The following is a 27,492-nucleotide window of genomic DNA, read 5'->3' as shown; positions in this document are numbered from 1 at the left end:
GTCATAAAGAAGTATTGTGTGGCAGTGTAATTTCTTTTATAATTCAGAACTGATTGATGCTCAATGAGGTCTGTGGATCGTACCCTTTTGGTGTGGGTAGATGCACTTGATATGTGCGATAATGTCCCCATTCACTGGAGTGGAAATAGTATTGAGAGCTGCAGCTAAACTCGCTGTCTGTAGCAGCAGTGGTGGGGCTGATTGCTGAAATTTGGAGCATGGGATTTGAGTAGAGGTTTGGCAACACAGGGGAAAATGGTTGTCTGTTCTGGAGCGTGACATGAGGCAATATTTACCCTGCTCTGTTTCTCCCTTTTCCAAGCAAAAGGCAGGTTGCCAAGTACAGGGGCTGAATGGTTTGGATCTTCAGTTGGAAACATTTTGCCCGCAGTGGGGTAAATGAGACATGCAGATAGCTCAGAAAATGAAAAAGTTGTCCTCTCTTTGTATGATTCTTTGCTTAATGGACATGCAAACCAGATGACTCATTCCGTGAATATCTCTTTTTCTGTTCTCTATAAACCTCAGCTTTGTTCCTGACCATACCCCTCCCTTTCAAAGAAAAGTCGACAGACTTTTGAAGCTGCTAAACAGAAAACTTCCCCTTGACAAATATGCACAACCACTTAATTTCTGCGTCTCTGGAACTTCCAGAGGAGTCATAGCAGATCCATCTACAATAGCTGCTGGTGTAACTGTGTACTTGCAGACACATAGTAAATACATCTGTAGTTGTTACTATTTGTGTATCTTTAGGATTAAAATTTTTCTAGTTGGTGTGTGTTCTGGGGACGGGGAGATCTTGCGCAAGTGTTCCGCGAGCTCAGCTGAGGGAGTGCAGTTGCTGTTTTGGCAGCTCCAGCAGCACTCAATTGTAAGGCTTCAGCCTCTCAGAGCTCGTTTTGAAAAGGCTCAAAGTGTCAGATCTCTTTTATTTACCTTGTACTTTCTGTGTGGTTTATTTTTCAAGCTGTTCTCTAGCTGTGAGGGCTGGTTTAAATGAAATTCTTGCAGAATTGGTCCATCCAGGTTTATTCTGTTTTAAAAATGCCACGTAGTGGGATTTAATGTTAAAGGCCTCTGTCACTTAAGATCTTTTAGATCTTTCAGCGGTTTAATGATCTGTAGGGTGTTATGTAGAGTCTCCTGTTCTGGAGCATCTTGCCTTGCGTGAGAAAGCCCTCAACTTCCGAATTTCTGTGTCCATTTAGTTGAATCTGTTATGTTATCCTGATGGAGTGCTTCAGCATGGTGCTAAAGAGTGAAATCCCTTTTTTGTCCGTCTAGGTGAGTGTGGTATCCTAACTAGTGAAACAAAGTCCAGGGAATTTTATATACCTCATGGCAGAAGTCCCACTCCAACACAGGATATTGTCAATAGGTGGTCAAACCTAGGTTTGCCACTGCACTAAGTATCGATTCTGCTATTTTAAAACCACTTCTTCACCCTCTAGCCAGTCTAGAATATAAATGCTGAATTGCATACAGTTCTTACAATGCCACATAAATTGGGGGAAGTTTGACCTATACCTCGTTATTACAAAACTTCGGAAGGCTTTCATTTCATAGTTTCTTTGGTTCTCTTCAAGAGTTAAGTGTTTTGAATAAGCACTTGCGAATATATCTGAGAACGTTTCCTTCCCCTATCAAAAAGAGCTACAGCTGGAAAAGGTAGGGAGAAATTGGAAAACTTAAAGGTATGAGTTTGTGCCCCCAGAATGTAAAATGAAACTGTCCACAGCGCCCCGAGCACTGCACTGATGTACTTCATGAATTTGCTTTTTCTACAGGCAAATATTCTTCTGGGTTGTTAATTTAAAAGCTTTGAAACTTGCGGTTTCTGTTCACTGTCGCTTTGGTTTGTTTTTTTCTTTTCAGTAGTGTTTGATAAGATGGATATACAGAAAACTGGTATTTTTTTAAAATCTTTGTGAGAACGATGAATATTTCAGTGTCCATGTAAGAGCCTGATGTTATAATGAAGATAAACTGGTTTGGTTTACGATTTAAAAAGGGATAGGGGAAAAAGAACGAAAAAACCAAACGTATTTTCTGTTTGTAACATTGGAATTTCTTGTATTTGGACATGAACATTCAGATATATTTGGTTATCTTACTATGTAGTTTAATACGGTTTTTGATAGTGAATATATTTATAATCATTGAAAATAAATCATTGGAGTCATGTCTATATTGACTTACGGTTTTCATGCTATGCTAGTGACTAAAGCTCATGCCGAATAAGCAGGAAAATACAGTTCTACTTCTCAATTTCATTGTTTTCATTTTAAGGCAAGTGTGTCTTTCCCTTAAAATTAGTAGATGTATTCTGCTTTTCTACTGCTGCTGGTTCCCCATAGCAATACAAAGTTCCACCTCCAAAAGGCGGCTGGCAGAGTGCTGTTAGCGTCTGTCATCTCAGCGTCACTGAGGTGAATTCAGAGGTTGGATTTTTAAACACAGGGAGTTCAAGGAGCTGCTATTAAGCTGTTCTCCCCCTGCTTTCTTTTCTTGCAGTACTTGGGACACGTCGAAGTGGATGAATCCAGAGGAATGCATATCTGCGAAGATGCTGTGAAGAGACTGAAATCTGTATGTATATTTGTTTCGTGACACAGTTGGCTTTGGGGCTGTGAGTGTTACTGGAAAAGGTCCGTTCAGCAGCAGCGCCCCAGCTCAAGAGTGAACTTTTGACCCACGTTAGAACAGTTGGCCGGTTTGAGAGCCCTGCTGCAGCCAGGGGGACGTGCTAATCTGGAGATGAGAGGGAGAGAGTTACGACTGCTCTTTCTGCTTGCAGAAACTATTTGCAAAACAAATGTGTAAAAATCCTCTGTGACCTTTGAGACTAAGTTGGTACCCATATGGGACTTCAAGCATTGTTTTTTAACAGTTCTTTCTCCCTCTCTCTTTTCCTTTCCCCCTCTCTCTCTCTCTCCCTCTGTTGCCTGCCACTTTAATAGTGACTTAATTCACCCTTATGAGACAAAACATTACTTGATTTAGGCTGCTTTTTTCTAATGCACTGCAACATTGTAGTCATGCATGAAATAATCTGGCTTGCATCTGCTCAAAGTGGCCTGCAGGCTGCCTAATTCTGGTATGTCATGAAGTGGGCTGCTCTCAGTTTGGCTTCTGGGAACGTTTGCTCCCGTCAGTGGCACTCGTTCAAAGCTCTTTGTATTTCTGTGGCTCATTTGAAGAGGTCTTGTCATCTCTTTCCTGCAGTAGTAATACCACAAAATCCGTTGGAAATAGCAGACTCCAGAAAGGCAGTGATCAGTCTGTCAAGGAACTGAGGCTAAAATGGCATTGGAGAGAACAGGAGGAGGAGGGATGGTAAAATCTGAACTCTGAATGGAGATAGGGAACTGCAATCCTTTTCATCACTTTTCATCACTTCTCTTACGTGTCTTAGCTGTATACATTCTTTGGTGATGTCTTTAGGGGAAGAAACTCTTGCATCCTTGCAGCCCAACAAAAAAAATTACTGAAAGTACATCGAACACTTCTACTGCACCTTTGCTGACTGAAGATATCTGCTACTGGACATAACTTTTTTCCTCACCAAATGTGAGACCTCACATGGCTTCAAACTAAACCGGTTCTTCCCTTCTTCCTAGCACACATCAGGGGATTATAGGTTATCTTTTCTTCCTTCTGTTGTGCTGTAAAGTTTCTGAATTGGTTTAGTGCTCTGATTAAAATCAAGTCTTTTCATTCTTTTCTCTCTCAGCTAACGTATAGCAACCTGTTACAGCCGCATCCCATCTGTTCCTATTCAGTCCAACAGCGATCGGCCATTGATTTTATTAAAAAGGGCCACGCAAAATAGAAATGAGGTTTTGTTCTATGGATTTAGCTTACATAGCTAAAAGTCCAAGTACTGAGCACAGAATGAATTGCATCCGTATTTGTTCTATTGGAATACTTTCTGTTAGCACACCAAATAACGCTGCAGTTTCTACTTCATGCAACTTCTTTCATTCTCTTCTCTGGGGAGCTTTGCTGTGAAGGATTTGTTCTCTAGGGGTTTTTTTGTAAACCTTAAGCCAGTTAAGTGTAGCTAAGCTTATAAATAATGAGGCACAGTAAAAGCATAGCACCCGGTTTCTTCTGGAATCTGGATAATTCCAGGATTGTGATTCTTGATCACCTGAATTACTGAGTCAAATGTCAGACTTGGATATCCAACTTTTCCAGTGCTTTCTCGGAAAGTAAATAATTTCATTTCCATTTTCTGTGCTGTGTGTTATTCCAAATTTACCCATTCTCAGAAATTCAGCGTTTTTCTGCAGATAATTTTGGTTTCTTCTGCAGTTTGAAATGTTTGAGGTCTGTTTATAAACTGGACACAAGGATGTGTCTTTTACAATTGCTGTTTGCATTGTCTCCTTTGTCAGTGTTGGAAGTTGAGAAGCAGAGGTGAAATCCTCATTGGGCCCCAAAAGGAAGATTCACATGACTGAAACTACGTTGCGTGCTTTAGTTGCTAGACTCCATGAGAGCCAAGGTTCATTTGGAGCTGCTCTCTGCAATTCCACCCTTTCCCCCATCCCTTGGCTCCCCACCCCTAGCAACTGGGTTTTAAACTGAGGGCATTTCTTCAGGACTCTCCTGTTACTGAAAGCTCTTCTCTGTACACTGTGCTGTCCTAATTAGCAAAAGCCAAACCGCTGATGATGTTTCAACATGCAAGGAATGTGATAAGAAAACAGTTTGTTCTTTTGGTAGTCTCTTGCTTTGACAGTACTTGGTTATTTTGATGGGCTTTCCCTTGGTCTTGAAAGAATTACAAGTTTGAGGTGCAGCGTTCAAACTGAAAGACTGGCTTAAGGGGAATTGAACTTCACTCTTCATATGGTTAAACTACATTGAAATGTATGTGGCCTCTCTTAATCTTTATTGTTTTCCTTGCAGGTAATGTGTAGGTTTTATAAATCCAGTCAATAAATAATAGTTCTGTTCTCTTGGACAGAATTGTTGAAATACTTGTCTCTTGTAGCTTCTACAAATTAAGTTCTGTCTCTCTTCACTTGTCTTAATAGATACTTTTTTTTCCCCCTTTTAATTCTTGTTCTCCGACAGTTGGCAATTCATTCGGGGAGCTGAAATCTGTTCTTTTTTAGGGTCGACACAAGGATTTTTAAAACACTTTGTGGGATTTGTCAAGAAGAATATGAACGATGTTAATCTTGGTTTTAAGCTTAGCTTAATTTCTGCTTTGTTTTTTGAAAGAAAAGATGCAAACGAGTATTTCTGCCCCTTTATTGTGGGAAATAAACTTTCAGGGTTTTTTTTAATTACCGGCTTATTTAATGTGGTGTAATTGGTTTTGAGCCCTGCATCTTACAGAACTGGAAACCAGATGATGGTGAGCATTTTATTCAGGCGTTGTTTAATTGACAACGGAGTGAAAGCCACTTTTAGCTAGAGAATCCCTCATGCATACTGTGTTCTGTTGTTACACTTTTATAGTTCTGAAATGGGACACCAACAGTACCATAATGTGCAGGGCTTAATATTGCTTAGAATGAATGAAGACAAACTTGAGTTATGTCCCAATTTTATCTCTGTTGAAATGGTCCCACAGTCTCACTAAGAGATCAGAAACCCATGTATTCAGCTATTGGGCTATTATTAACATGGGTTTGTATTAGCAATCAAGCTTGCATTTTTCCCTCGGTAGGATATTACCAACATAGCTTGCATTTTTCCCTTAGTAGGGGTATGTTACTGACTGCACATACATTTCGTATCTGGTAGGATTCTTGTATGTGGACTAAGCACTAAATGGTTTCTTCTGAACCACCTCACTGAATTGGAAAATATTTAATGCAAACTAGAAAATCACTTTGTAAGGCCCCTGTAAGTGTATTTGACTGAGGTACAGGAACATCGTGTAAAGGCAAAAGTATACTCTCTCATGTCATGTTTTGATTTTAAATCAGCTTTAGTGTGTAGTTTTGGTTTCTAACTTGCCACTTTTTGTTTTAAATGATGCATTTGTTTTAATATATGTTCTTGTTTTAGCAGGTAAAGAGACATTAATTTAATATTTTAAAACGTGCATTAGTTATCTCTAAACTACATTAACTTAGTGTTGTTTAAAACCCATTTTGCATGATGCCTTTTCCTTTAACCTTTTCTAGTTTATTAAAAAAAACCACCTTGTTTAACAAGCATTTTGCTGAGAGCAAAATTAACCATCACCTAAAAACGAGGTAGCTTCTGGTGAATCTCTTTAACTTTTGCTATCTTTAAAAAGCTGTTATGTAGTGTCATGCAACAGTCACTGCTTAACTTGGCAGCAGCATCCCACCCCTTCTCATTATGTGCACGACACTGGTTAAACCATCGATTCCCCTTCTAGTGTTCAGCATATCCTGTCCAAATATGTAACTGTTCCTGCCTCTGAAAATTGTGAATCTCTTCAGCTGACTGAGCTTAGAGGTGTTCTTCAAACAGCCTCCGAGTTGACAGAAATACGTTATGGGTACTCGGTGAAAAGCTCCATGGAGGGACGCTGGGCAGCGAGGCACACAGCCACCCGAGTCAGGAAATGCAAGGTCGAGATTGACACTCCCTTCTTAGCTTTGTGTTTCCTGGCTTTTGTTGGCCTTGCGTCAGAACCGCAGCTTTGTTTTAAATATAACCTTGTTTGTCAATCACTTTTCTCAAGACACTGCCTCAGGGTATTTGTGGCAATATTTTTAATGTGGCATTGTTTCCGGTGATCGATGTGTTGGAATTGCACGGTGTTAATTCGGGGTCAGAGGCTGTCGCAAAGGCTCTCTCTGTCTCATCTGCAATTCTCCACTTCCTCCTGGTTACTGCTACACCACAGCTTTCTGACAAGCAAAAAGGTTTGCAAAGATAGCAGGAACAGTGATCTGCTCCATGCCAGCTTCCCACAGCAGTGGTGGCTGTGCCGCAGAGCACCAGGCCTGGTGAAGCGTTCACCTGGGAGATAGGTTCAGGCCTTGCAGTTTTCTTTTCCCAGTCTGGTAACAAAATAAAGGCAGTAAACTAAGCTGCATGCAAACATGCTTACAATTGTGCACTGCCTTTTTCTTAACGTGAATTGGGCAGTCAGTGTAATCGCTTCCAGGCTGAAGAAATTTAGGAAGTTTTAGTTCAACTTCGCACTTGCCTGACTCTCTGTCCCTGACTGGGCTGACTTTAAATGGTTCTTGTTCAGCTGATCAATTCAGAGTTGTAGGATGAGTATCTAGTATTTGTATAAATATTGTATAAAGCTTTGGAAAGCTATAGAGAAAATGCAAGATAAATTGATCTCATTTGTGTTGTAGTTGTACCCCAAGGTAAGATGAAATGTTTTGGAGAAGACTGCATAAGATGTGAAGTGTAAGAGTAGCATGTAAACCAAAGAAACACATAAATGGAATAAAGCTAGCAGTGCTTAACCCTGCTTTATACCAGCCATACATACTTCTCCAGCTTACAAAGCATTTGATTTGAGAAAGTGATGAATACAGAGCAAACTTGACTGCAATTCTGAAGTTAGAACTTTACATTTCACAAGAACCCGTACAGTATTTTAACTGTTTAACCACCACGTCTGCTGCCAAGTTTGGTTTATAACCTAACTAAAAGGGACTAAACAAGGGAGAGTGAAAAGAAAGTAACCACTTTGCATGAAATTGGGGCTGAGGTTCTCTTCTTTCCACCAATTTCAGGGCAATAGCTTGTTAGAATTGTGTGCGTGCCCTTCGATCTGCATTTTCATGGGATTATTTTCACATTTGCCTGTCGCACCTTCTCATGGATAACTCTAAAAACCCCTTCCTTTCCCTCCAAACCCTATTCTTGTGTGTGCTTGTTGGTTTGAAACCCTGGGACATTTTAGCTACCTACAGTAATAGCGCTCGACTTGTCCCCCCTGTTCCTCCAGGAAAGGAAGTTCTTCAAAGGCTTCTTTGGAAAAGTAAGTTTAATGCCTCGTTTGTGCTTGCACTATAAGGAGTTACATCCCTGGTATAGCACTGCCATGAAATCAGGGTGTTGAGAGTCCCCTAATCCATTTCAGAGTATTTGCTTCTAAAACAGACTTTGAAATATGTCACTTAAAGAAAGAATATGATTAAAAAACCAACCCGAAACAGAAACTTAAATCCATATGGACCGAATTAGAAATCCAGTGTTCCGAAGTGATTTGGTCTTCCTGATAAAAAAGAAAAGAAGTGAATTTTCTTTTTAAACCATTAAACTTGTCTGGGCCTACATCACCTGGGCTGACATCTATGGAGCAGACGGGGTCTGTTGTGCTTTAGTGTTGGGACAAAGCAGTGTGCCTACACACACCATCTCTTGAACCTTTCTTTTTTGAGCACAGTCCTAATTCAAAGGCATAGGAAGATGAGACCAGGTGTTTCCCTACTATCATTTTCTAATTGCAACACAACTGTATACCTGAAAAATTTACTGTTTCTGTGGTTTTCGTGAGGACATTGTCTTAGATGCAAAGGGAAGCAACTCTGTCCTCATTAAGAATGTGCTGTACCGGTGGCTGGGTGGTTTTGTTTCTGCTCTCTGCATCTCCACAAGGCAGTGTGTGTAGATCTCCAAAAGAGCACTCTCTCTCTCTTTTACCTCCCTTCTGTTCCCTACTTCTGCATTTAAAATCCCTGTAAAACAGTGTAATTTAGTTCTTACATGGAGCTAATCTAAGGTACGGATTCTGAAGTATCTTGCTATAACATGATTCTTGGCTCAAATAGAAACGAACAGGTTGGTAACTTCCATACATACAGAAATCTTTTGGAGCAGATTATTCTCTGGTCACAAATTTGTTTGGGCTTCTCTTGGGGAGTAAATGAAGTTTTTTCAGCCGCTCCTTTTTCACCTTTCACTCAGTGCTGCATGTCTCAGAGGGACAGCTGTTTCCGCAATTCAGGTTCCTTCCTATGATCTGGGGAAGCAAGCACACATCTGAAGTGTAGTGACAGTGAAGGGCCAAAATACGGTAGGTGGGAGATCTGTCAGATTAATCAGGTCGTTCTACACGCGAACAGAATTTAAGAGCTGGAATCTACAAAGATTGGAGTGAAAAGATGCTGTTTGCTTTACAGACAAAATGCTAACTGCTACTTAATTTGTTTCAAAGAGACAAACAGAAATCCTCCCACCTCAACCTGATCAGGTATGGTAGATTTCTTTCTGCTTGCTGGTATTAACTTATGTAAGGATACATAAGAAAGTAAAGACGTAAAAGGGCAGAGCTTTGCGTAGAACCTAAATTCTGCCTTTGACTTTTTTAGTTACCTGTTAAATGTGCCAGCTTCCCCATTACACCTTAGTAGCATTTTAATGTAGTCCAGTACTTTCCCACAGCCTTGTAGATTTGTTCTGCCTTTTACTCTCATATTTTGCCAAAGAGGGACTTGTACTTCAGCCTGTGAAGTTCCATTCGTTAGCACTGAAACCACTTAAACTCATGGTATTGAAAACGTTCTACCAGCTTTCACAAAGTCAGTCTAGACAGCTTTGCTTCTTTCCCTGCCCATGTTTTCTCCCCCTAAAAGGTAAACCAGATGGATTTGTGCCCAGAAACGTTTGGTATTGAAAATACTGTCAGCTTTAAATAAAAATGTGTGCCTGTTGATAGCTCCAGGTGAGGTTCCTGCAGTTTTAGTTTGTGTAGCGTACACAACATAACCAAATCAACTGTCTTTCTAGGCAGCTCTTCATATTTTAAAATGAAAGCTTTTCTGTTGTAATGAATAGTAGGACATATTCGGTGATCTTTCTTGTGTTTTGCCTCTACTGGTTGTGTGTATTGCTCATCAAGCAATGTTTTATCTGAGTCTGAAATGAAAAAATCTGTTTTCTTATACCTTAGGCTCCAAGATATATCCCTCAGCTGTTTGTAAGTCCCAGGACAGAATAAAATAGGCAGAAAGACTGGAAACGATTTAGAATTATTTTAAAAATGCATTATTGGGCAACTTTAATTCTGCTCTTTCTTTTCCAGCTTACAGTGTAGCTGCCACTTATCTCCACGTTCCGATCACTTCCAGCAGTTAAATTGTCACGACCCACCCTGCTTATTAGGAAGTGTGCATTTTGGATTTAGTCCACTTAATTTTGTGGTGTTTTTTTGGTTGTCTGTTAGGGCAAATGCCTTGCCCACTCTCCTGGAGACTCTGAAGTTAGTCCAGATAACAAATCTCCTACTGGAGCAGATCAGTGACCTCCTGAGAAGTGCTGAGCAGTGAGGTTTCTATTGGGGCTGAGCCAGCACTGACAAATCGGGCTCCCGGGAGTCAGTGCCACACATGGCTCTCCTCCAGCAGCCCTGTCACCCAAAAGGTCTTGAATATGAAGACAAGCTACTGATATGGATGTCTGGATGAGTCCCTTGGTAGCAACACTTAAGACCACACTGTTCCAGTGGATATTGGCCATTTGCTTTAAATATCTTTGTTTGGAGTCACCCATACCTTTCGGTGTTTATTGCACAAGCTGCGAGCCTGCGTTGGAGTTCACTTCCATGCAGTGTCTTGAGTCTGCTCTGATCTCTGTCCAGTGTGTGCCAGGAGAGCAAACATTCATATCTGCTTTCTAATCACGATATACTTGGCAGTATCCCACCCGTAACAGAGCAGTACCTTGATTTGCATAGCAAATAGAAACTGATTTGGGGAAGTATGTTCCTTTATACATCACTTGTAGACACAGATAAGCTGAGGATTCAGTAGATGTTCCCCAACCGTAGTAGCTGTGTGTTTAGGATATAGACTGTAGGGACTTTCACCTTCTAAGCACTGCATCTGCCATAAATGCAGAAGGAATTGGGAGATGAGTGTGTTTTGTTTTGCTCTTAGGGTAGCAAGCCCATGTGTGGTTATCTTGCACGAGAAACCCTGTGTTTCCAGTGGGAGAGGAGGACTTAGACAGCCCTTTAGCCTTTTCATTTTGTTCTGAGGAATGTGAAGTTCCACGTCTTAGCTGTTTCCAAATCCTCATTTGGTAAAATAGCAGGTGAGGAGTAGTTCAGCTTTATGAAGTATGCACTCAGTTAAACTTGACTTGTTTAGTACAGACTTCAGGAACTGATCACTTTTTCTGCAGAAAAAAAGGTTTTTACTGTTTGCTGGGGGAAGACATGAATCTCAGTTTCAAACCAGACAGTTACCTGCAGGCATTATCTTCTCTTGATTGTTTGTATGTGCTTGAAAGAAACATTTTGAGACTATTGGTGGCCTATAAGAAACTGGTACTCCTTTTTAAAACGGTTCAAGGAGACACACTTCTACAAGTTATTTGTTTTGGAGATTAATAGGGACTTTTAGGCTATGGACACTAGCTGAGCATTGAAAATATAGACTATATTTTGTGGGTATTAGTATTAACTGCCTTTTGAGACCAAAAATTAGAAGTGACTTTTAAATGCTGCAATATTTTTAACACTTACGATGGTAAATTTAAGTACGTCTTCCTTTGTGAATTCCACTCTTCCCCTTAGGCACTGCAGAACCGGAGACTTTCCCTTTAAACCTCCTCTGGGGTATCCGGCAGGCTGGACGGACATTTAGAAACTTGCTTCTGCAAGCACTTCTCCGTAGCTTGCTTTCCTGCTGTGCTTATTTTCTCTCTTTTCTCTTTTCATCACTTTCCATACAAGTCAGTGCCATTCTCTGTTCTTCCCAAGCTTTTTGAAAATGCTGGGGTTGTCATTGCTGCTTCCGAAATTGGGACAGATAGTTCCTCCCCAAAAACAAACAGAAGTCCTGCCAGGCCTGTTTTCTCCACAGTTGCTGCTTTCTCTGAGAGTGAAACCGATGTGAAATAACAGGAGACTTTCACTCCACGATATTTTATCCTTAAAACTGTTGTTGCAGACTTGGAACATGTGGTAGCTTATGCTAGGATGTGTCCTTGCTGCATTGCTTGCCCTATAAATATGAATTTTATACATCTGCAATGAGCTATTAAAACCAATATATATTGCATTTTTTGCATGAAGCCATTAGCTGATACCCCCTCCTTTTTGTTGCTGTTGCTTTCCACTCCGTGCAGTGGTCTGTGGCGGGTGCCATCAGTGGCCACAAACTGTGTAAACCCAAGCGCTTCAGAAAAAGTTACAGAGAAGAGTTTATTAGCTGGCTTAAAGCATGGGGCTTGTGAATTAAAGTTACATTACAAAAAAAGAAGGAAAAAAATAATTTTTCTAGTAGTAGTTCTCTGTAACAATCATTGAAATGACACTGACATCTTGCACCCATTTTCTGTTCAATGAATTAGCTTCAGAAGAATATTGTGTCAAGTGTTTATACCGTTTTCTGTAACTTTCCCCTCAAAAGCACACAGTCTAGAAAGAGCCTGAGGTTGAAATGGCTCCTGAAGCCTTCCTCTGTTTCCCGCTGTTCCTCACCCTCTGCTTGCGGCAGCTGAAAGTTCCCACAGTCAGAGCATGGCCACAAGCCAGGCTGCTGCTCCGCTGCGCCAGCCGAGACGCTCACTGAATGGTGAAGGAGTCAGGTTTTTTTACCTCTCTTCCAAGATACGACATCTAGCTCTTAATAAATTAGTGAAACACATTTGGGTGATTGATCTCAGCATTAAGCTCATAACACTGATGATTTTTGGGTGCTTTTAACACTGGTTGAAGGTGATGCCATGATTCTGCCAGGCGACTATTGGGGCAGAGGGTAGGGCTGGTGGAAAGACCAGGTAAGAGTTTTCCTGTGTTTAAACTTGTGCTGAAGAAGCTACCTGTGGTGTAACTCCTTATCGATCAGTGTTTTCTGACTCTCTGGTGGATTTCTTCACCCACTTGGTCAGTCTTGAATTCTTTACTGTCAGTGGACGTGCACCCTGTTTTTGCCTCCACACGTCCCGTGCCCTTTCCCCATCCTCACGATGTGCTGTTTCTCAAATACTGACTTTGGCTTGGTTCTCTGAATGTTTTGCAACTCGGATTGAGTATCTGGCTTTGGGCACCCTACTGACTGTGGACTTCGTCTACACTTAATGTTCTGGTTCTTGGAAAGGGGAAGCGGGTGGCAGTCGGATGCTGTTGGCATAAAGTTGTTCTTTTTCTTTCCTTTTTTTTCCCCCTTTTTTTGAAAGTCCGGGAAGAAAGCCGTTAAAGCAGTCCTGTGGGTTTCGGCGGATGGACTCAGAGTTGTAGACGAGAAAACAAAGGTTAGATTTCCCTGGACAAAAGTTTTAAATCTTTCTGTAATAACGTATGTGCTCTACTTTTACCTAACACTGATCTTTATGTTGATGCAAATGTTGGTATTTGAAAGGACGACTGAAGTGTATAATTAGTTTAAGCATTTCTTGCTTTGTAAACATGTGTATGCCTGCTCATTTTTTTCCTCATTTAATTCCACACTGCTCCCAAGACACATTTCATAAAACGTGGCAGGAAGCACAAGCTTGGAATATTTTTTGTTGCAAGTACCAGAAGAACAATTTTTTTTCATGATAAGTTCTGTTGGTATGAACTTGGAGAGTCCCTTGGCTTCGTTCTGCACCACTGCAGAAGGCTGCCATAGTAATACATGAGTAAACTCATGTTAAGCAATATAATTTTCAGTGCATCCAAATCCTAGAATGGGCCTGAATGAGCAAGAGCCAGCTTCCAAAAATGCAATGAAGAGAGTAAACGAAATAGAGGAGTTGTGCCTTCAGGCTCAAGCTAAATAGTAACTGAGGGTCAAATTTGGTAATTTCCAGTTCTAATATCTAAGCTGTTGTTCTGAAGTGGAAGATTAATGATTTCGTGGCATCCTTCTAGATGGCTTCGCAATGTTTTTATTGCGAAATAGCACAGTATGTACCACCAAGAAGCCCATGTGCAAGTAATAGCAAACAGCCCTTGGTTTTCTGGAGACGGAGGCAATTAGAAAGAAGAGCTTTAGGCTGCCTCTCTAAGCGTACCAGCACTGTAAAAGATGGCATGGCTACCGGAACCATTTTTGCTCCCGTTAGCCTGAAATGAATTTGATTTGTGTTCATGTCATTTAACCCGTACACTGTCAACCTAAAATATAATTTCCACAAGCCAGCACTGAGAAGGAGGTAGATTCATAGCCCTCTGCACTACAACTGCCTGTCAAATACTTGCTCTGTGGCTCCGCTTCTCCAGGGCTGCTGCTATGGTGTCATTCATCAGCACTGAAGTTCCTGTCTCTTAAGAATTCAGTTTCTAATACAAACATACTGATGTAGGTGAATTCAGTATACTGATTGCCTCATTTAAAAATAATAATACATGTATTATTTTTAGAAATGTTACTGCATAGATGTAATATCTTAAAATTGAATTTTAATAAGCTGTGCGGACCCTGGAGGAAAGTATAAGCATAGGACTGAAAAAGAGAATATATCATTGCCTCCTGGTGGTTGAATACATTAGCACAGGTGCCAAGTACAGTCCACCAACCAAAAGAAACAACTTTGAAAAGAAATATTGAAAAAATAACTGTTAATGAGGATAGCACAGTTGTTAAACTACACTCTCTCCTCCTTAGAATCATTTCTCCCATCAGTCTGTGAAAACAAATCAGGGGTGTTTGGTTCTACCAGCACTGCTGGTGCTTTTCCATTGCATCCCTGCTTAGCTAATGAGCAGATCAGCTTTTGCTTTTTGTGTAGCAGCTGCTAGACCTTCTCACACCTGCAGACCTCTCCCATAAGTTTCAGCGGTGTGTTTCAACCACAGTAAAGAGCTTTGGACTGCAAGACTACCAGAGCTGCTGTAACAATAAAATAAACCAAAACCCACGAGCTCCATAGTGTAGAGGAGAGATCTTAGGAATTGTTTGTGTCCCTAAATTCTGCAGTGGTGCCTTGGCACACTTCTACCAAAGGAGGCCGGTGGAAAATGTCACCCATCCTTTTTGCTTCATACTGGGAATAGTCTCTGGTAAAGTCACTGACAGATAATTTTAGCCACGTCGGGTTATCCTGAGCTGCTGTAACAATAAAATAAACCAAAACCCACGAGCTCCATAGTGTAGAGGAGAGATCTTAGGAATTGTTTGTGTCCCTAAATTCTGCAGTGGTGCCTTGGCACACTTCTACCAAAGGTGGCCGGTGGAAAATGTCACCCATCCTTTTTGCTTCATACTGGGAATAGTCTCTGGTAAATCATTGACAGATGATTTTAGCCACGTCAGGTTATCCTCTTTTTAGTAGAACTCATCTTCTTGCAGCTAACACTGAAAATTACTTCTTCAAGTGTTTCTTCACATTTCCTCACATTTCTTTTACTGTGGGGGGGGATTTTTTCCCTCTAGGATCTTATAGTTGATCAGACAATAGAGAAGGTTTCTTTCTGCGCACCAGACAGGAACTTTGACCGCGCATTCTCGTACATCTGCCGAGATGGCACGACGAGACGCTGGATATGCCACTGCTTCATGGCCGTAAAGGACACGGTAAGTTTAATATGATGTGTGTCCAATGCTTCACGCTTGAAAAAATTAACTATCTAGAATACCGCAATATGTTTTGACTCCAGCTAAAATATTACTTAGTGCTTGGAAATTATTTTCGTTCTTATTGTTTATATCTGAATTATTTGCCATCCCTCTGTGGTGTCATCGTGTGGAGAGAAATGGTGCCCAGGATGTGTATAAATGGAATGCAGTCAGCCTCAGATATCTCTAGCAGAAGGGAACTACTCCTCTAAAAATAGACAGAAGATATTCTCATCTGAAAATGTATACAGCCAGAAACTGAAACAGCAATGACAGTTTTTTCCAGGATAAGATCATAGTGAGTAAATACAGACTGGTTATGATTGCAGCCTCTTGTATGCGAATGCTATCTTGAATGGAAAGTTAAGGGATGGAGCTAAACTGAATTAAATTAGCATCCCCTTTGCTTCTAAGTGATGAGATTTTTCCAGAAGAAGGTCTGAAACTAAGTTACCTCCATCAGTCTCTTGCTGTGCAGACTGAAGTTAGTTAACTTAGTTAGTTAACTCCCTGATCTGGCCTTTTCCTCTCTGCTTTTCGGTGGATCCCGCCTATATTACACAAAGCGCTTGAAACCTCATTCGGATTCATTGCGTGAGCTCCACGTAGCTGCATGTTCAGAGCAATTGTACTTGACAATTTATCATTTTTCTTTAAAGGGAAACAATGAAGTTAAAAATTCCCCCTTAAACTTGCGTTAGAGCTGGAGCATTTCTGTTTTCCTCTGTGAATAACAGGTCAGTTCACTTACTGATCACAACAGATGAGTTGAGCTGCTGGTAGCAATAGCACCTCTGACTCAACTGTAGCCGCTGGATTGCTGGTCTTCCTCCGACGTGAATTTCCTTTCCTTATTGCAGCTGCGGGGCAGTGGATCCTTTTGACCTCACTGGTTAATAACGGAAGTGCTTTTCAGAAGGCACTCTTAATACTAACATGTGCATTTGGTCAGGGCCATTACGAGGTGTAAGTAATCACCGTTGTACTTTTAATTTTCACACTTGCACACAACAGTAGTGTCCCCCTGAGCCCTCTGTAAACTTTCTCCATCTGGGAATTGCACTTACCTGTCCTTCAGGACTTACACCTGCTTAAGATGGCTTCACAAGCATTTCTTTGTGCACAAATGTATCCGGAGGCAAGGGATCTGTGCAGGCACGTTATCGCACCAGCATCTTAGCACCAGTTGAACTAAACAGATTATCTGACAACCTCTCTCATTTCTGGGTGGCCTTCTTGAACGCTGCTTGTGCATTAGTCGTTGAAGTCTTTATATACCGGGTTTAATTTTAGAGCCATACAAAAGGTGGCCAATTACAGGAGTTCTCCTTAATGCCTTAATTAGCTTCCTCTCGTAAAGGCAGGTTATCCCTTTGCGATGCTTGAAGCACGCGTGTGTTTGTGTCCCAGTTACCGTGTGACACGGTGTTGTCTTGTGCAGGGGGAAAGGTTGAGTCACGCCGTGGGCTGTGCGTTCGCAGCATGCCTGGAGCGAAAGCAGAAGCGGGAGAAGGAGTGTGGAGTGACTGCCACCTTCGATGCCAGCAGAACCACGTTCACTAGAGAGGGGTCGTTCAGGGTCACTACAGCTACTGAACAAGCAGAGAGAGAGGAAATCATGAGACAGATGCCGGATGCTAAAGGTACGGGGGTGCAACACGCACAATCATCCATAGTGAGTAAAACCAGCACTGGGGCGAATTGGAGCCTGTGCAAGGATTGAGGCTTAACGTCCTTGCAACGTTCCCTCTCTTGAACCTCCTGATGTACAAATCGGATTCCCAGACACTTACCGCTTCACAAGGTGAAAAATGCTCCCAGATTCACTCTTAGTGCATTTTCCCACATCTCTAGAAAAAAAGCAAGTGGTTTTGTTTGTGAAAGCTGCTCCAGCTTCGTTTTGTCAGCTTGCTTTATGGCAGAGAGCACCGTAGGTACCACACTGTAGAAGGCTTTATTAGAAAAGTGTTATAAAAATATAACAAGTTTGCCAGATATTATAGTCCTTTTTGCAGCCTAAAGCTTATGGTGAATGAACAGAAAATAATATGTCGATTTCTTAGAAAATAATGTATTTTTATTTTGGTTTTTAAGGCAGGTGACAAAGTGTATGTTTAGAGTTACAGTACGTGAGGGAGGAACAGATCAATCAGTGTGCTTTCTAAAGAAACCAAACCAAAACCACCTCCCCCTCCCTGTAAAACACATAACCGTTGCACTGTCAGTTAGATCCAAAACTAGTAACTAACTGACTTGAGAGGAGTTCGTTTTTACTTCTTAGCCATTTAAGATGCCACTTACCATGTTCTGAAATTCAAGTGAAAGTAGAACTTCTTACCTAAGTTTTATTATTAGTGGAGTTCTACAGCTATCAAAAAAGTAAGTGTTATAAATGTTGTTCGCAGCCCTCTTTACCATGGAGTTGAACTTCTGTTTCAGAGGGTTCCACAGCAAGTTTTGTGCTGCCACTCGATTGCAAAACTCTACTCTTCGTTTTCATCATCCATCTGCTTGTTCCCATACGTTAGATTTAGAATGTGCTAAATGAAGCTTAAACACAAGGCCTTTGTTACTGGAGGGCATGAGTCAAAGTCCTGACTCAATGAAGGTGTGTGAAATCCTTTCCAAGAAAGACTGATTGAAAAAGTTTCACTTGAACGAGCAGCTGCAACTCATGGGTAGTGAAGCTTGCAAGACAACATAATTAGTTCTTCCTACCATTCCAGCTCCTCAAAAATCTCTGGTGTGGCTCCTTTTTTTACCAGACTTCCAGTTATTCCATTATGTGTCAACAAAAAAAGTCACTGTTTTTCCTAAGATGTCCAGAAAGCAATACAGGTAAAATAAGAGTTCACATCAGATAGTGAGGTTGCCTCTTCTGCTGCTGTGCTGATGAGCTGTGTTTATTGCCCCCAGAGCCAATTCAAACTTGTGCGGGGTGTTTGGCTGTTGCTGCTGATTCTGCAGGGGTAGGAGGGTGGCTTTTAAAAGAAGGTCCTCGAGCTGTGTTCTGTTCCCTGCTGCTGCTGAGCTCTGCCAGCCTAAGTCACTTCATACAGTTTGTATTAGTATTTTGGTCATAGTTCTGTGTGAGGCAAAATAAAGGTCTCAAACAGGCAATAGGCTTTTCGGTCTTAATCATAAATGAATTGCAAGTATTTCTAGGCCTGGGGTCTCAGGAACAGCTAGAAATAGTATGTATTTAAGGCTATTATTTCTATGAAGTGGCTAGCTGTAGTAAGCTTTGCTTTGGAGACTTTTGGATGAATGTAGAGTGACACGGTGAAGACAGGGAAGATACACAGAAGGTATTTTTCTGCTGGAGTATTAGAAACTTGTTTGGCAGAGGACTAGTTATGCAAATTCCTGCCATTTCTCTTTCAGAACAAATGGGAGTAGGGGCAGGCAGTTGAACACTACATTGCTTTACTCTTCTAACATCACCCTCTTTCCTCCAGCAGTTGAAACAGAAGTGAAAACAGTAGTGCCAGGTGCTGCACCAAACAATACTGCCCCCTCTTCTGGCTCACCAACCTCTCCTACTGCTGAAGCTGCTGCCTCTCTGGATAAAGAAACGAGCAATCCCCACGCCATCCCCCGGAGGCATGCCCCTATAGAACAGCTTGCCAGGCAAGGGTCTTTCAGGGGCTTCCCTGCCCTTAGCCAAAAGATGTCTCCTTTTAAACGCCAGTTGTCTTTGCGAATCAATGAGCTGCCTTCAACAGTGCAAAGGAAGACCGATTTCCCCATGAAAAACTCAGGTAAAGCCAAATGGTTCCAGTGAAACTTTACCTTTAAATTGCCTCTTCCTTTTTTTCCTTCTCTGTGGCTTCAAATAACTCCTTATTTTCTAGTAAATCCTTCTTCCTGCCTCATGTGGATCATTTCTCACGAACAAACATCACCACATCAGAAAGCTTCTGCTTTGGGAATAGGCAAGAATTTCAAATGCAGTATTCACATGCAGAAGACAAACAGTTCCAATCACTGTCTGAAATACTGGAGCACAGAGCTTGAAGTGCTCCAGGAACGGGTGCTGGTGAGTTAGTAGGTGCTGGCTTTTTCCTCTGAGCCACTGAACCAGTTCCTCCAGGGCATCTTGAGAGGCAAATCCTTTCAAGGCCTTAACTCCTTGTCATAGGATCTTGTGATACTTTTCTGCAATCTTTCCTTCTGCCTGAGTTCTTCTTTTTGAGAGCAATGAAATGGCTTTTTCACCTTGCATTAAAGGAAACTTTACTGTTCAGGTGGTACAGCTGGTTGTATCAGTAATGTGTGGTGCAGTTTTCACATGATGCTAGTGGGGTTTTTCTAGAGTCATCCCAAAGTAAACATCTGGGGTGCTCAGCACCTTGCGTAATGTCCTGGAATCCCCTTAGCTAAGTTACCCTGCAGGCCAGCTGTACTCTCACTTGGCAACAGAGTTAGCTTAGAGTCTTAAGCTTTAAAATAAAAGTCACTGTGGCAAAGGGAAAACCAACAAAAATACGCAGTCTAATAATCCTTATTTCGTGACCTGTGCCTTAAGACCAGCACTGAGCGTTTCATTTTAACAGTAATAGTGTACTGCTTACTAGCGATGCTCACTGAGCAGGCTACAATGGGAGTTTTTCATGATGTAGGACATTTCTGATGCATGTTCCCATGAATGCCACTGCCGGTGCTGTCACACCACACGCGCTGTATTGGAATAGCCCTCAAAGGGTCAATTTTTGAGCATGCTTACCCCTCAATTTCAGATATGGTGCATGTTGTGTCCAGACGTAGTCTTATTTCATGATTCAGAGAATTTCTGGTGCATGTTCCCATGTATGCGACTGCCAGTGCTGTCACACCACATGCACTGTATTGGAGTATCCCCCAAACCTTTCCCTGAATTTTGGACATGGTGCATGTTGTGTCCAGACATCTTTTTCTTATACCATTTATGTTTAATTATGCCTACTTGTGTCAGTTCTGTGCAATGAAGGGCTGATGATCAGTACTCTTGAAAAGCAGTGCAATTAGTAGTAATGAGAACATCTGGTAAGTCGGCAGCTTTAGTCCAGATGTTGCTTTATCCTCATTATGCTGATACTTGGTTTAAAACAGTGTCCGTTTTATTTGGGCACTCGGCTTTTGCTTTTTGTAATTGTATCACAGGAGCTGGGACTTTCAGCTGAACTGGAGCAGTCAACATTCTGACTCTAGGCTTAAACTGCCTCTGCACGTTGCTGTCAGCACGTTTAAACTCCATGTAGTCACTGTGGAAGTGTGTTGTCGGAGCACTTAAATCTATCATAAGCATTTTCATTTCGCAGAGTGCCAAATCTTGGTTCCAAATCCTTGATATGTTTAGCACTTTAATACGGAAAGATTTAGATCTCTACTAAAGCTATAGAAAACCCTTTTATTTTCTGAAATGAACATCCTCTTGCATTAACACAGAAGCAGCAATGACTGACCTTAAATCTGGAGCGCTGATCTCCTTACCCTCTTGACTTCATCACAAAATAACACTAATGTGGCAGTCTACTTCAGGTCACGTCTTCAACACTGGTCTTAAAGCCGTAATGCAAATCAGTAGCAGGAACATCTGGGACATAAGGGAACTAATTATATTCCAATTTCACACTGGTATTTGTAAATTGTTTCTGTATCCTTTAAACTTCCGATATAATGACTTCTGTTTACATTTTAGTCCCTGAGGTAGAAGGGGAAACAGACAGCATTAGTGCCCTGTGCTCTCAGATCACCAGTGCTTTCAGCGCGCCATCAGAAGATCCCTTCTCCTCAGCCCCCATGACCAAACCGGTGACAGTAGTTGCACCACAGTCTCCGGCCTTTCAAGGTTTGTGACTTCTCTGCATGCTGTGGTCATGCTGGATGAGGCTTGAATGCACACGATGTCGCTTTTCAGTACCACATGGTCTTAGTTTCTTGTGAAAGTCCTGTTATCAGTATTTTGGGGGAATGCATCCTGCTTTATTCATCTTGTCCGTTTAGTTTTTCTGTGGTTTCGTTTGTAACAAGAAGTTCATGCACCTACCACACGATAGTTACCTGTAAAGAGGACTGGCTTTGAGATAATGGCTGTTTGAACATTCTGCCTCCTGAACTGCAAAATCCTTACCAACTGTGCATCACAGGAACCAAATCCCTCAAGGGAAGAAGTTTTATGCCACCCTGTGATTACTGGTTTTTCACACAAACTCTTAGATGTGGAGAGATGCCAGCTATGGAAGTCATAGCAGCCTCCAATCTTCTTTTCGCTGATATGCTTTTATATGAGTTGTGTGGAAAAAAAGAACCTCTCCTTCTTAAGTGTGGTTGTTGTTACTTCCTATCTAAAACACGGTCTTCTTTTGGATCTAAAATTAATCATACAGTAACTTCTGGTGAGCCGCATCTCTTCTCTAGAAAAACAACAAATTTAACTTCAGCCGGTGATCAGAACTCGAGGTCTCATCAAGTCCATAAAAATCCACCATCCCACAACTCTGTTAACAAGCGTTGGCTTGGTGAAATGGAATTTACTGGCGTTATCGACTGTCAGTCCAATCTGGCTCACTCACACAAACTGCTGTCGTGTGGAAGTGTCTAAAATTGTTGCGTGTTGATAGGTATGACATGGCCCACTAATATTCCAGTCATGTGCATGCCTTGCATGAATTAATCGCACTGATGTTGTCTGCTCCCATTTTAGTTAATGGCACTGCCTCTGCCTTCTGTGTGCTTGCTGCTAAATCATCCCAGGCTGCTGTAGTGTCCACAGCTATGCCAGTTCGTGAAACCAATCCCTGGGCTCATGCTCCTGCTGCTAACACTGGAGCTGCAGCCATGGTCACTGGTAAGAGTGGAAGTCGAGCCTGTGCATTGCTCTGAGAACTTGGATCAAAAGCCTAATTGAGCCCATGAGGCAGCTGTCAGTGGCACTTAATGGCAAGTGGAAGGAACAGTAACAAAAGCTGGAAGTAGTAGCCTTTCGCAGGAGTGGATGGAGGGAAGCGATGAACTCGCTGGTTCTGAGTCTATAAGCTGGGCTGATTCTTATTTTGGCAACGTTTTAGAAAATCTAGTGCTTAAAAAGGGAAGTAATGAAATAGTGTATGTTTGAGGATGAAGGGGAAAGAATCCGTGTACCTCAAATAATTTTAGTGCGTTCTTTCCACTAACTTCTGTAAGGAAAGATTAAAGTTGTTGCTTAAAGGCTTTAGAGGTTCTGTTTAATAAGTTTAGCCTGTCCCTCCAGTCCTCATCTGTAGTTATGGTTATAGTACTTCAGTGGCTGTCATCCATGTGGATACGTGTGCTAGAAGGATGCAGTCAAACTAACATAATTTCCTGGTGTAAGTTCAACTCCAAAAGAGAAACTTTGCTAGAAGTAGCAGGTTCTGCTTGGCCTTGTAATGGTACCAGACCCATTTTCAGTAAGTCTTGTCCCACTAGAGAGAGAGTCCCTAAGCTCTGCCCCCAGCAGCTTCCACTGTAAAAAGAACAGAAAGCTGCTGTTCAGATGGTGTTTAACTACATCAGCCTGACTGAAGACTACTGAGCAGTAATGGTTTTCCAGTCCTCCAAAACACCAAGTAACACATGAAGTGCAGAGCCATCTCTAGCATCCCTGGTTGCTTTTCCCATCACACTGGAAACCTGGCACGGCCCTATGTAATTAGAAACTGCAGGGAGAAGAAAAATGAGAGTTCAGCTGGTGGGAGAGAGTTTGGAACTGTGGGAGGAGTGGAAATGATGACAGTTTTATTTTATTTTTTTCTTAAATCTTTGAGTTGAAATCAGAGCTGGTTTTATAGAAGAAAAAAGTCTAAAATGCTAAGTGATAAACATTGTAAAAGAGATAGAGAAGTTAACAGCCTGAATATGATTAACATAAAGGAAGAAGGAGTGGAGATGGAGGAAGAATAGATAGGAGCCATAGTAAGTACAGTTTACATACCATGTAGTAATTTGATTAGAGGTATTGCCTTAAATGTTCATGTATAGCATAGCGAGCACTCACCCTTGACTTCAGCGTGTATGGGACAGAAAATTGAACATTGTCTTGAACTCCCAGTGCCATTACATTACTGTCCTTTAGAGGGTAAAGCCTTAATTTAGGAAACAGAGCAAACAGGTCTTAAAAACGGTTTCTTACAGCTTTGTGCTGTAACAAACCACAGGGCCTGAGCTCTGCGTTCAGAAACAGATAGACTCCAGTTAGAGCAGTTGGTGGTTGTGGACTAGATCAGTGGTTATGGACTAGATCATTGCCCCTAAGTTGTGAGTGCAGGCAGCAGCTCTCCTGCTATGAAGAGAAAAATACATCTGCATTTTAGTGAGGAAGCTGCTCTTTACCCCTTCTTGGCCAGTGTCTCCCTGTAAGAACAGTAGAGTGGATGCATGAAGATGCTTCCAGTAGTTGGTAGCAAAGTTGGTAGCAGTCTTTCACCCGTGGAGGGGAAAGGCCTCTGTTCTTGTGTACGTCCTCCAGCCTTTCTAGCTGCTAAAAGGGTGAGGAGTGAAAATGTCAGTGACTTCCCCATGCTTTCCTTCCCAGGCACTGAATGGAGCAGCACCTCCTCGGGTGCGGCCTCACCGAGTCTCTTCCAAGGAAACCACCGCCGTACTCCGTCCGAGGCAGACCGCTGGTTGGAAGAGGTCTCAAAGACTGTCAGAGCCCAACAGCAGCCAGCCCCGGCCCCAGCCCCGGCCCCGCAGCAAATACTGCAGCCCCCTCCAGCAGCTTCCCAGTCAGGACCAGCCTTCCCAGTCAGCACCTTCATCGCGCCTCAGCCGCTGCCGGTGGGAGTGGTCCCCCCCATGCAGCCAGCGTTTATCCCAGCTCAGCCCTACGCTGTGGCGAACGGGATGACCTACGCAGCCCCGAGCGTCCCCGTGGTCGGGATCACCCCCTCCCAGATGGTAGCCAACGTCTTTGGCACCGCGAGCCACGCTCCGGCGGCCCACCCGCACCAGTCGCCCAGCCTTGTCAAACAGCAGACGTTCCCGCAGTACGAGGGCGGCAGCGCCACGACCAGCCCCTTCTTCAATCCGCCCGCGCAGCACAACGGCTCTGCCGCTTTCAACGGCGTCGAGGGGGGCAAATGGGCTGCGGAGGACAAGCAATCGCAGCCCCCTCCTGCAGCTGCTCCGCAGGTAGACCCGTTTGAAGCACAGTGGGCAGCGCTGGAGAGCAAGGCAAAGCAGCGCACTAATCCCTCTCCAACCAACCCCTTCTCAAGTGATTTACAGAAGACATTTGAGATTGAACTTTAAGCAGTCCTGCTGGGGGGTGGGGAGGAAGGGTTTGGAGAAATTGTACATTAGAATAGAGGAATAAAGGGAGCAGAGGGGGACTGTTTTCTGATCAGATAATCCCAAAGGTCCCTTTCAACTGAAAATGAATTAGAAAGAGGGAGCAATTACGGGGAGGATATAAGCATACAGAGAATTAAATGTGCAGTTCTTGAAAGGAGTCCTGGAGCCACCCCAGTCTGCGTTCCCTCCTTACTCGGAAAGCTGGAAGTCAATCGGAGCAAAGCAAGGCACCCAGTCCCAAAGGCTGTTTGGCAGCACCATCGGGAGGCACAGTTCGTACCCTTGGCCTTCTCAAGCCCTGCGAGTCCTGGACGTTTCCCCATCAGGGAAAAAAAATGTTTTTGTGGGGGGGGGGGGGTGGAGGTGGGTTGGGAGGTTGTCACCTGCTGAGCGAGAGCAAGGGTTGTGGAAAAAAGTTGAGCTTCCATTTTGAGTAACAAAGTGAATATTATATGTAAAGATTAAAGTAAAGCCAAAATCTTTATTTTTATGCATTTAGAATATTTTAAATAGTTGGATATTAAAAAAAGCTGTATGAGTTGTAAGTAATCTTGCCAAAGGATTAAAAAAAAAACAAAAAGGGGGTTGGATGTAAGAAATTGTACATAAGATTGATTTATCTCCGATTCTTATTGTAAGTAATATGGGGGGAGGGAGGGTGGGGGTGGAAAAAAAGGGGCTCTAGCTTGTTCTTGTATCTGTTCATTGTAAGTAGCATATTGCAACAACAATCACAACCAATATGTCATTATATCGTAGGTTTAAATAAAGAAAATTAAAGAACAGTATTGTCATGGTTCGAAAACCATGGGGAAAATTTCCTGGGTTTTATTGGAATCGAGCTACATATGATATCCTAGTATGGGTTTTTTCCTTTCATGTATTGCTGCAGTTTCTTTCTCTTAATCTGTTGGTTCTAACACTACTGTGACAACTTACTGTAACCATATCTACAGCCTGGGGCTACCTGGGAGACCATTTTCTGTTCGTCTGTCAATAGATCCTAGAGGTTTTTTAACTTTGGTTTTATTACTTTTTCCACTGATTTGTGAAACTTCGTGGTTAAGGCTGCAGCTGGTCCAGGTTCTGCCTCTGGTGACTTGTGAAAACCATCTCGTTTTAACATTACTTTTAAACTTTGGCCTTACAAGCAAATGTAAGTTATATATATTTGTACTGATGATTTATAATCTGCTTTAACAGAAATAAATGTTGGTGGTAGAAGTGCTGTCTGTGAAAGCTTGATTCCCTGTCCCCTCCCTTCAGTTTTCAGGATTTGCTGTGCTGGGTATCTTCTGTGTTATCTGGTGAATGTAGGTGAGCCCTGCTTGCCACCCTGTAAGCTCAGTAACCTCATTTTGTACACCGTGGTAGGGACTTGCAAATAAAGCTCTGAACTGGAAGGCTTTACTGAAAACATCGGATTCGGGCTTTGCATCACTGTATTTTCTAACACTGAGTGTTTACACAGAGACAAACATGAAGACACTAACATTCTAAAAGGGAAAAAGAGGAAAATTCCTTTGTTTTTCCTCTCCCCTGCTTCTAAAGAAAAAAGAGCGAAGATCCTAAGAGCCATGTGAGACGAGAGTGTATTTTCACTCCTTTTCTGCTCTTCCAGTGAGCTGATATCTGCCCTGTCAGTCTGTCTGGTTCTTGCTGCATTTTTCTGTGCACTACGTCAGTTCAGCCACAAGGAAAAGTCAGAATTCGTAACCTGCAGGGGAAGAAACCTCCCTTTGTTTGGCCTTAGCAGTTGAGCTTGCCAGTGGTTTCCATTTCCAGCCAAGCACAGTGAGTCTGACATGGCCTGGAAAACTGAGACCTTTTCCTTTCTAGACCGATTCTTACCTGGTTTTGGTGCGACAGGAATAGTAATGGCCAACAAGCCCTATGGGATTTCAGTTGGTACAATGCGGTTTTCAGCTTTCAAAAAGCAAGCAAATATTCGGAGACCTTTATAACAGGAAAGAAAGCAGGGATAGCTTCTGCTGTTAGTTCTCTATCTTTCACAGCAGTGCCCCAAGCTCAGCTGCAAATAGCCCAGTACAGCTACACCCTTCCCCTGCCCTGGAGATAACCATAAAGGAAGACGTGACCTTCCCACAGTCCATTGTTTGGGAAGAAAACCATCATCTTGATTTTCAAGTCATGAAAAGTAAACATTCAGTTGGGCAGTTAAGTGGTACCGCAGGGAGGGGGAAATACGGCTTGCCTGAGTGATGGTGAAAGTATAAAAAGAGCCTGTACTTAACTGTTCCAGTGGTGACACGTATTTAAAGCACCTGCCTTCAAATACCATCCCTACTGCATCCCCTTTCTGCAGCCGAAAGGAGGTCAGAGAATAAACCACCAAATTAACCAAAGCACCTTCAGTGCTCCAGTCCTGCCCCTCCGTGTGCAGGTGGCTCCTAAAGCCCTTGTGCATTTGGAGAAGGCTCCCTGGCCGCATCTGCTATAACCATACAGCCTAAATGAAAGCTGACTACACAGACCATTTAAATATTCTCTAAAAATCGAGCCTCTGACACAGTGGAAAGGGATATTGCAGAACTGACTGCTTAGTCTGGGTCGGCTACAACAACAATCCACTTGTAACCCTGCTCCTGTGTAGGTCCATGGATCTTGACTGCCCTCCATGCCTGCCACAGGTGAACTGAGAGGGCTTCATGAAGACTGGAATTACATGGTCTGTGATTAGGCCTGGTCTCAATAGGCAGGAGCAGACGTTAAAGGCAAG

General features: G+C 42.4%; 1 protein-coding gene across 1 annotated transcript; it reads left to right on the top strand.

Annotated features, from left to right (window-relative positions):
• Positions 1-2,517: 2,517 nt before the first annotated feature.
• On the top strand, positions 2,518-24,710 carry NUMB (numb homolog (Drosophila); the record flags this gene model as incomplete). Its single annotated transcript, XM_010187852.1, has 9 exons — positions 2,518-2,592; positions 7,916-7,948; positions 13,096-13,170; positions 15,276-15,416; positions 16,900-17,101; positions 18,917-19,219; positions 21,139-21,288; positions 22,144-22,287; positions 23,992-24,710. Coding segments are annotated over 9 exons (1,842 nt in total), but the record flags the coding sequence as incomplete, so codon positions are not given.
• Between the last annotated feature and the right edge of the window lie 2,782 nt (positions 24,711-27,492).

The sequence above is a fragment of the Mesitornis unicolor genome, unplaced genomic scaffold (assembly GCF_000695765.1).
Source record: "Mesitornis unicolor isolate BGI_N332 unplaced genomic scaffold, ASM69576v1 scaffold17597, whole genome shotgun sequence".
Classification (NCBI taxonomy): Eukaryota; Metazoa; Chordata; class Aves; order Mesitornithiformes; family Mesitornithidae; genus Mesitornis; species Mesitornis unicolor.
The sequence above is the reverse complement of the archived record's forward strand: the minus strand, read 5'-3'. Positions and strand labels throughout refer to the sequence as shown.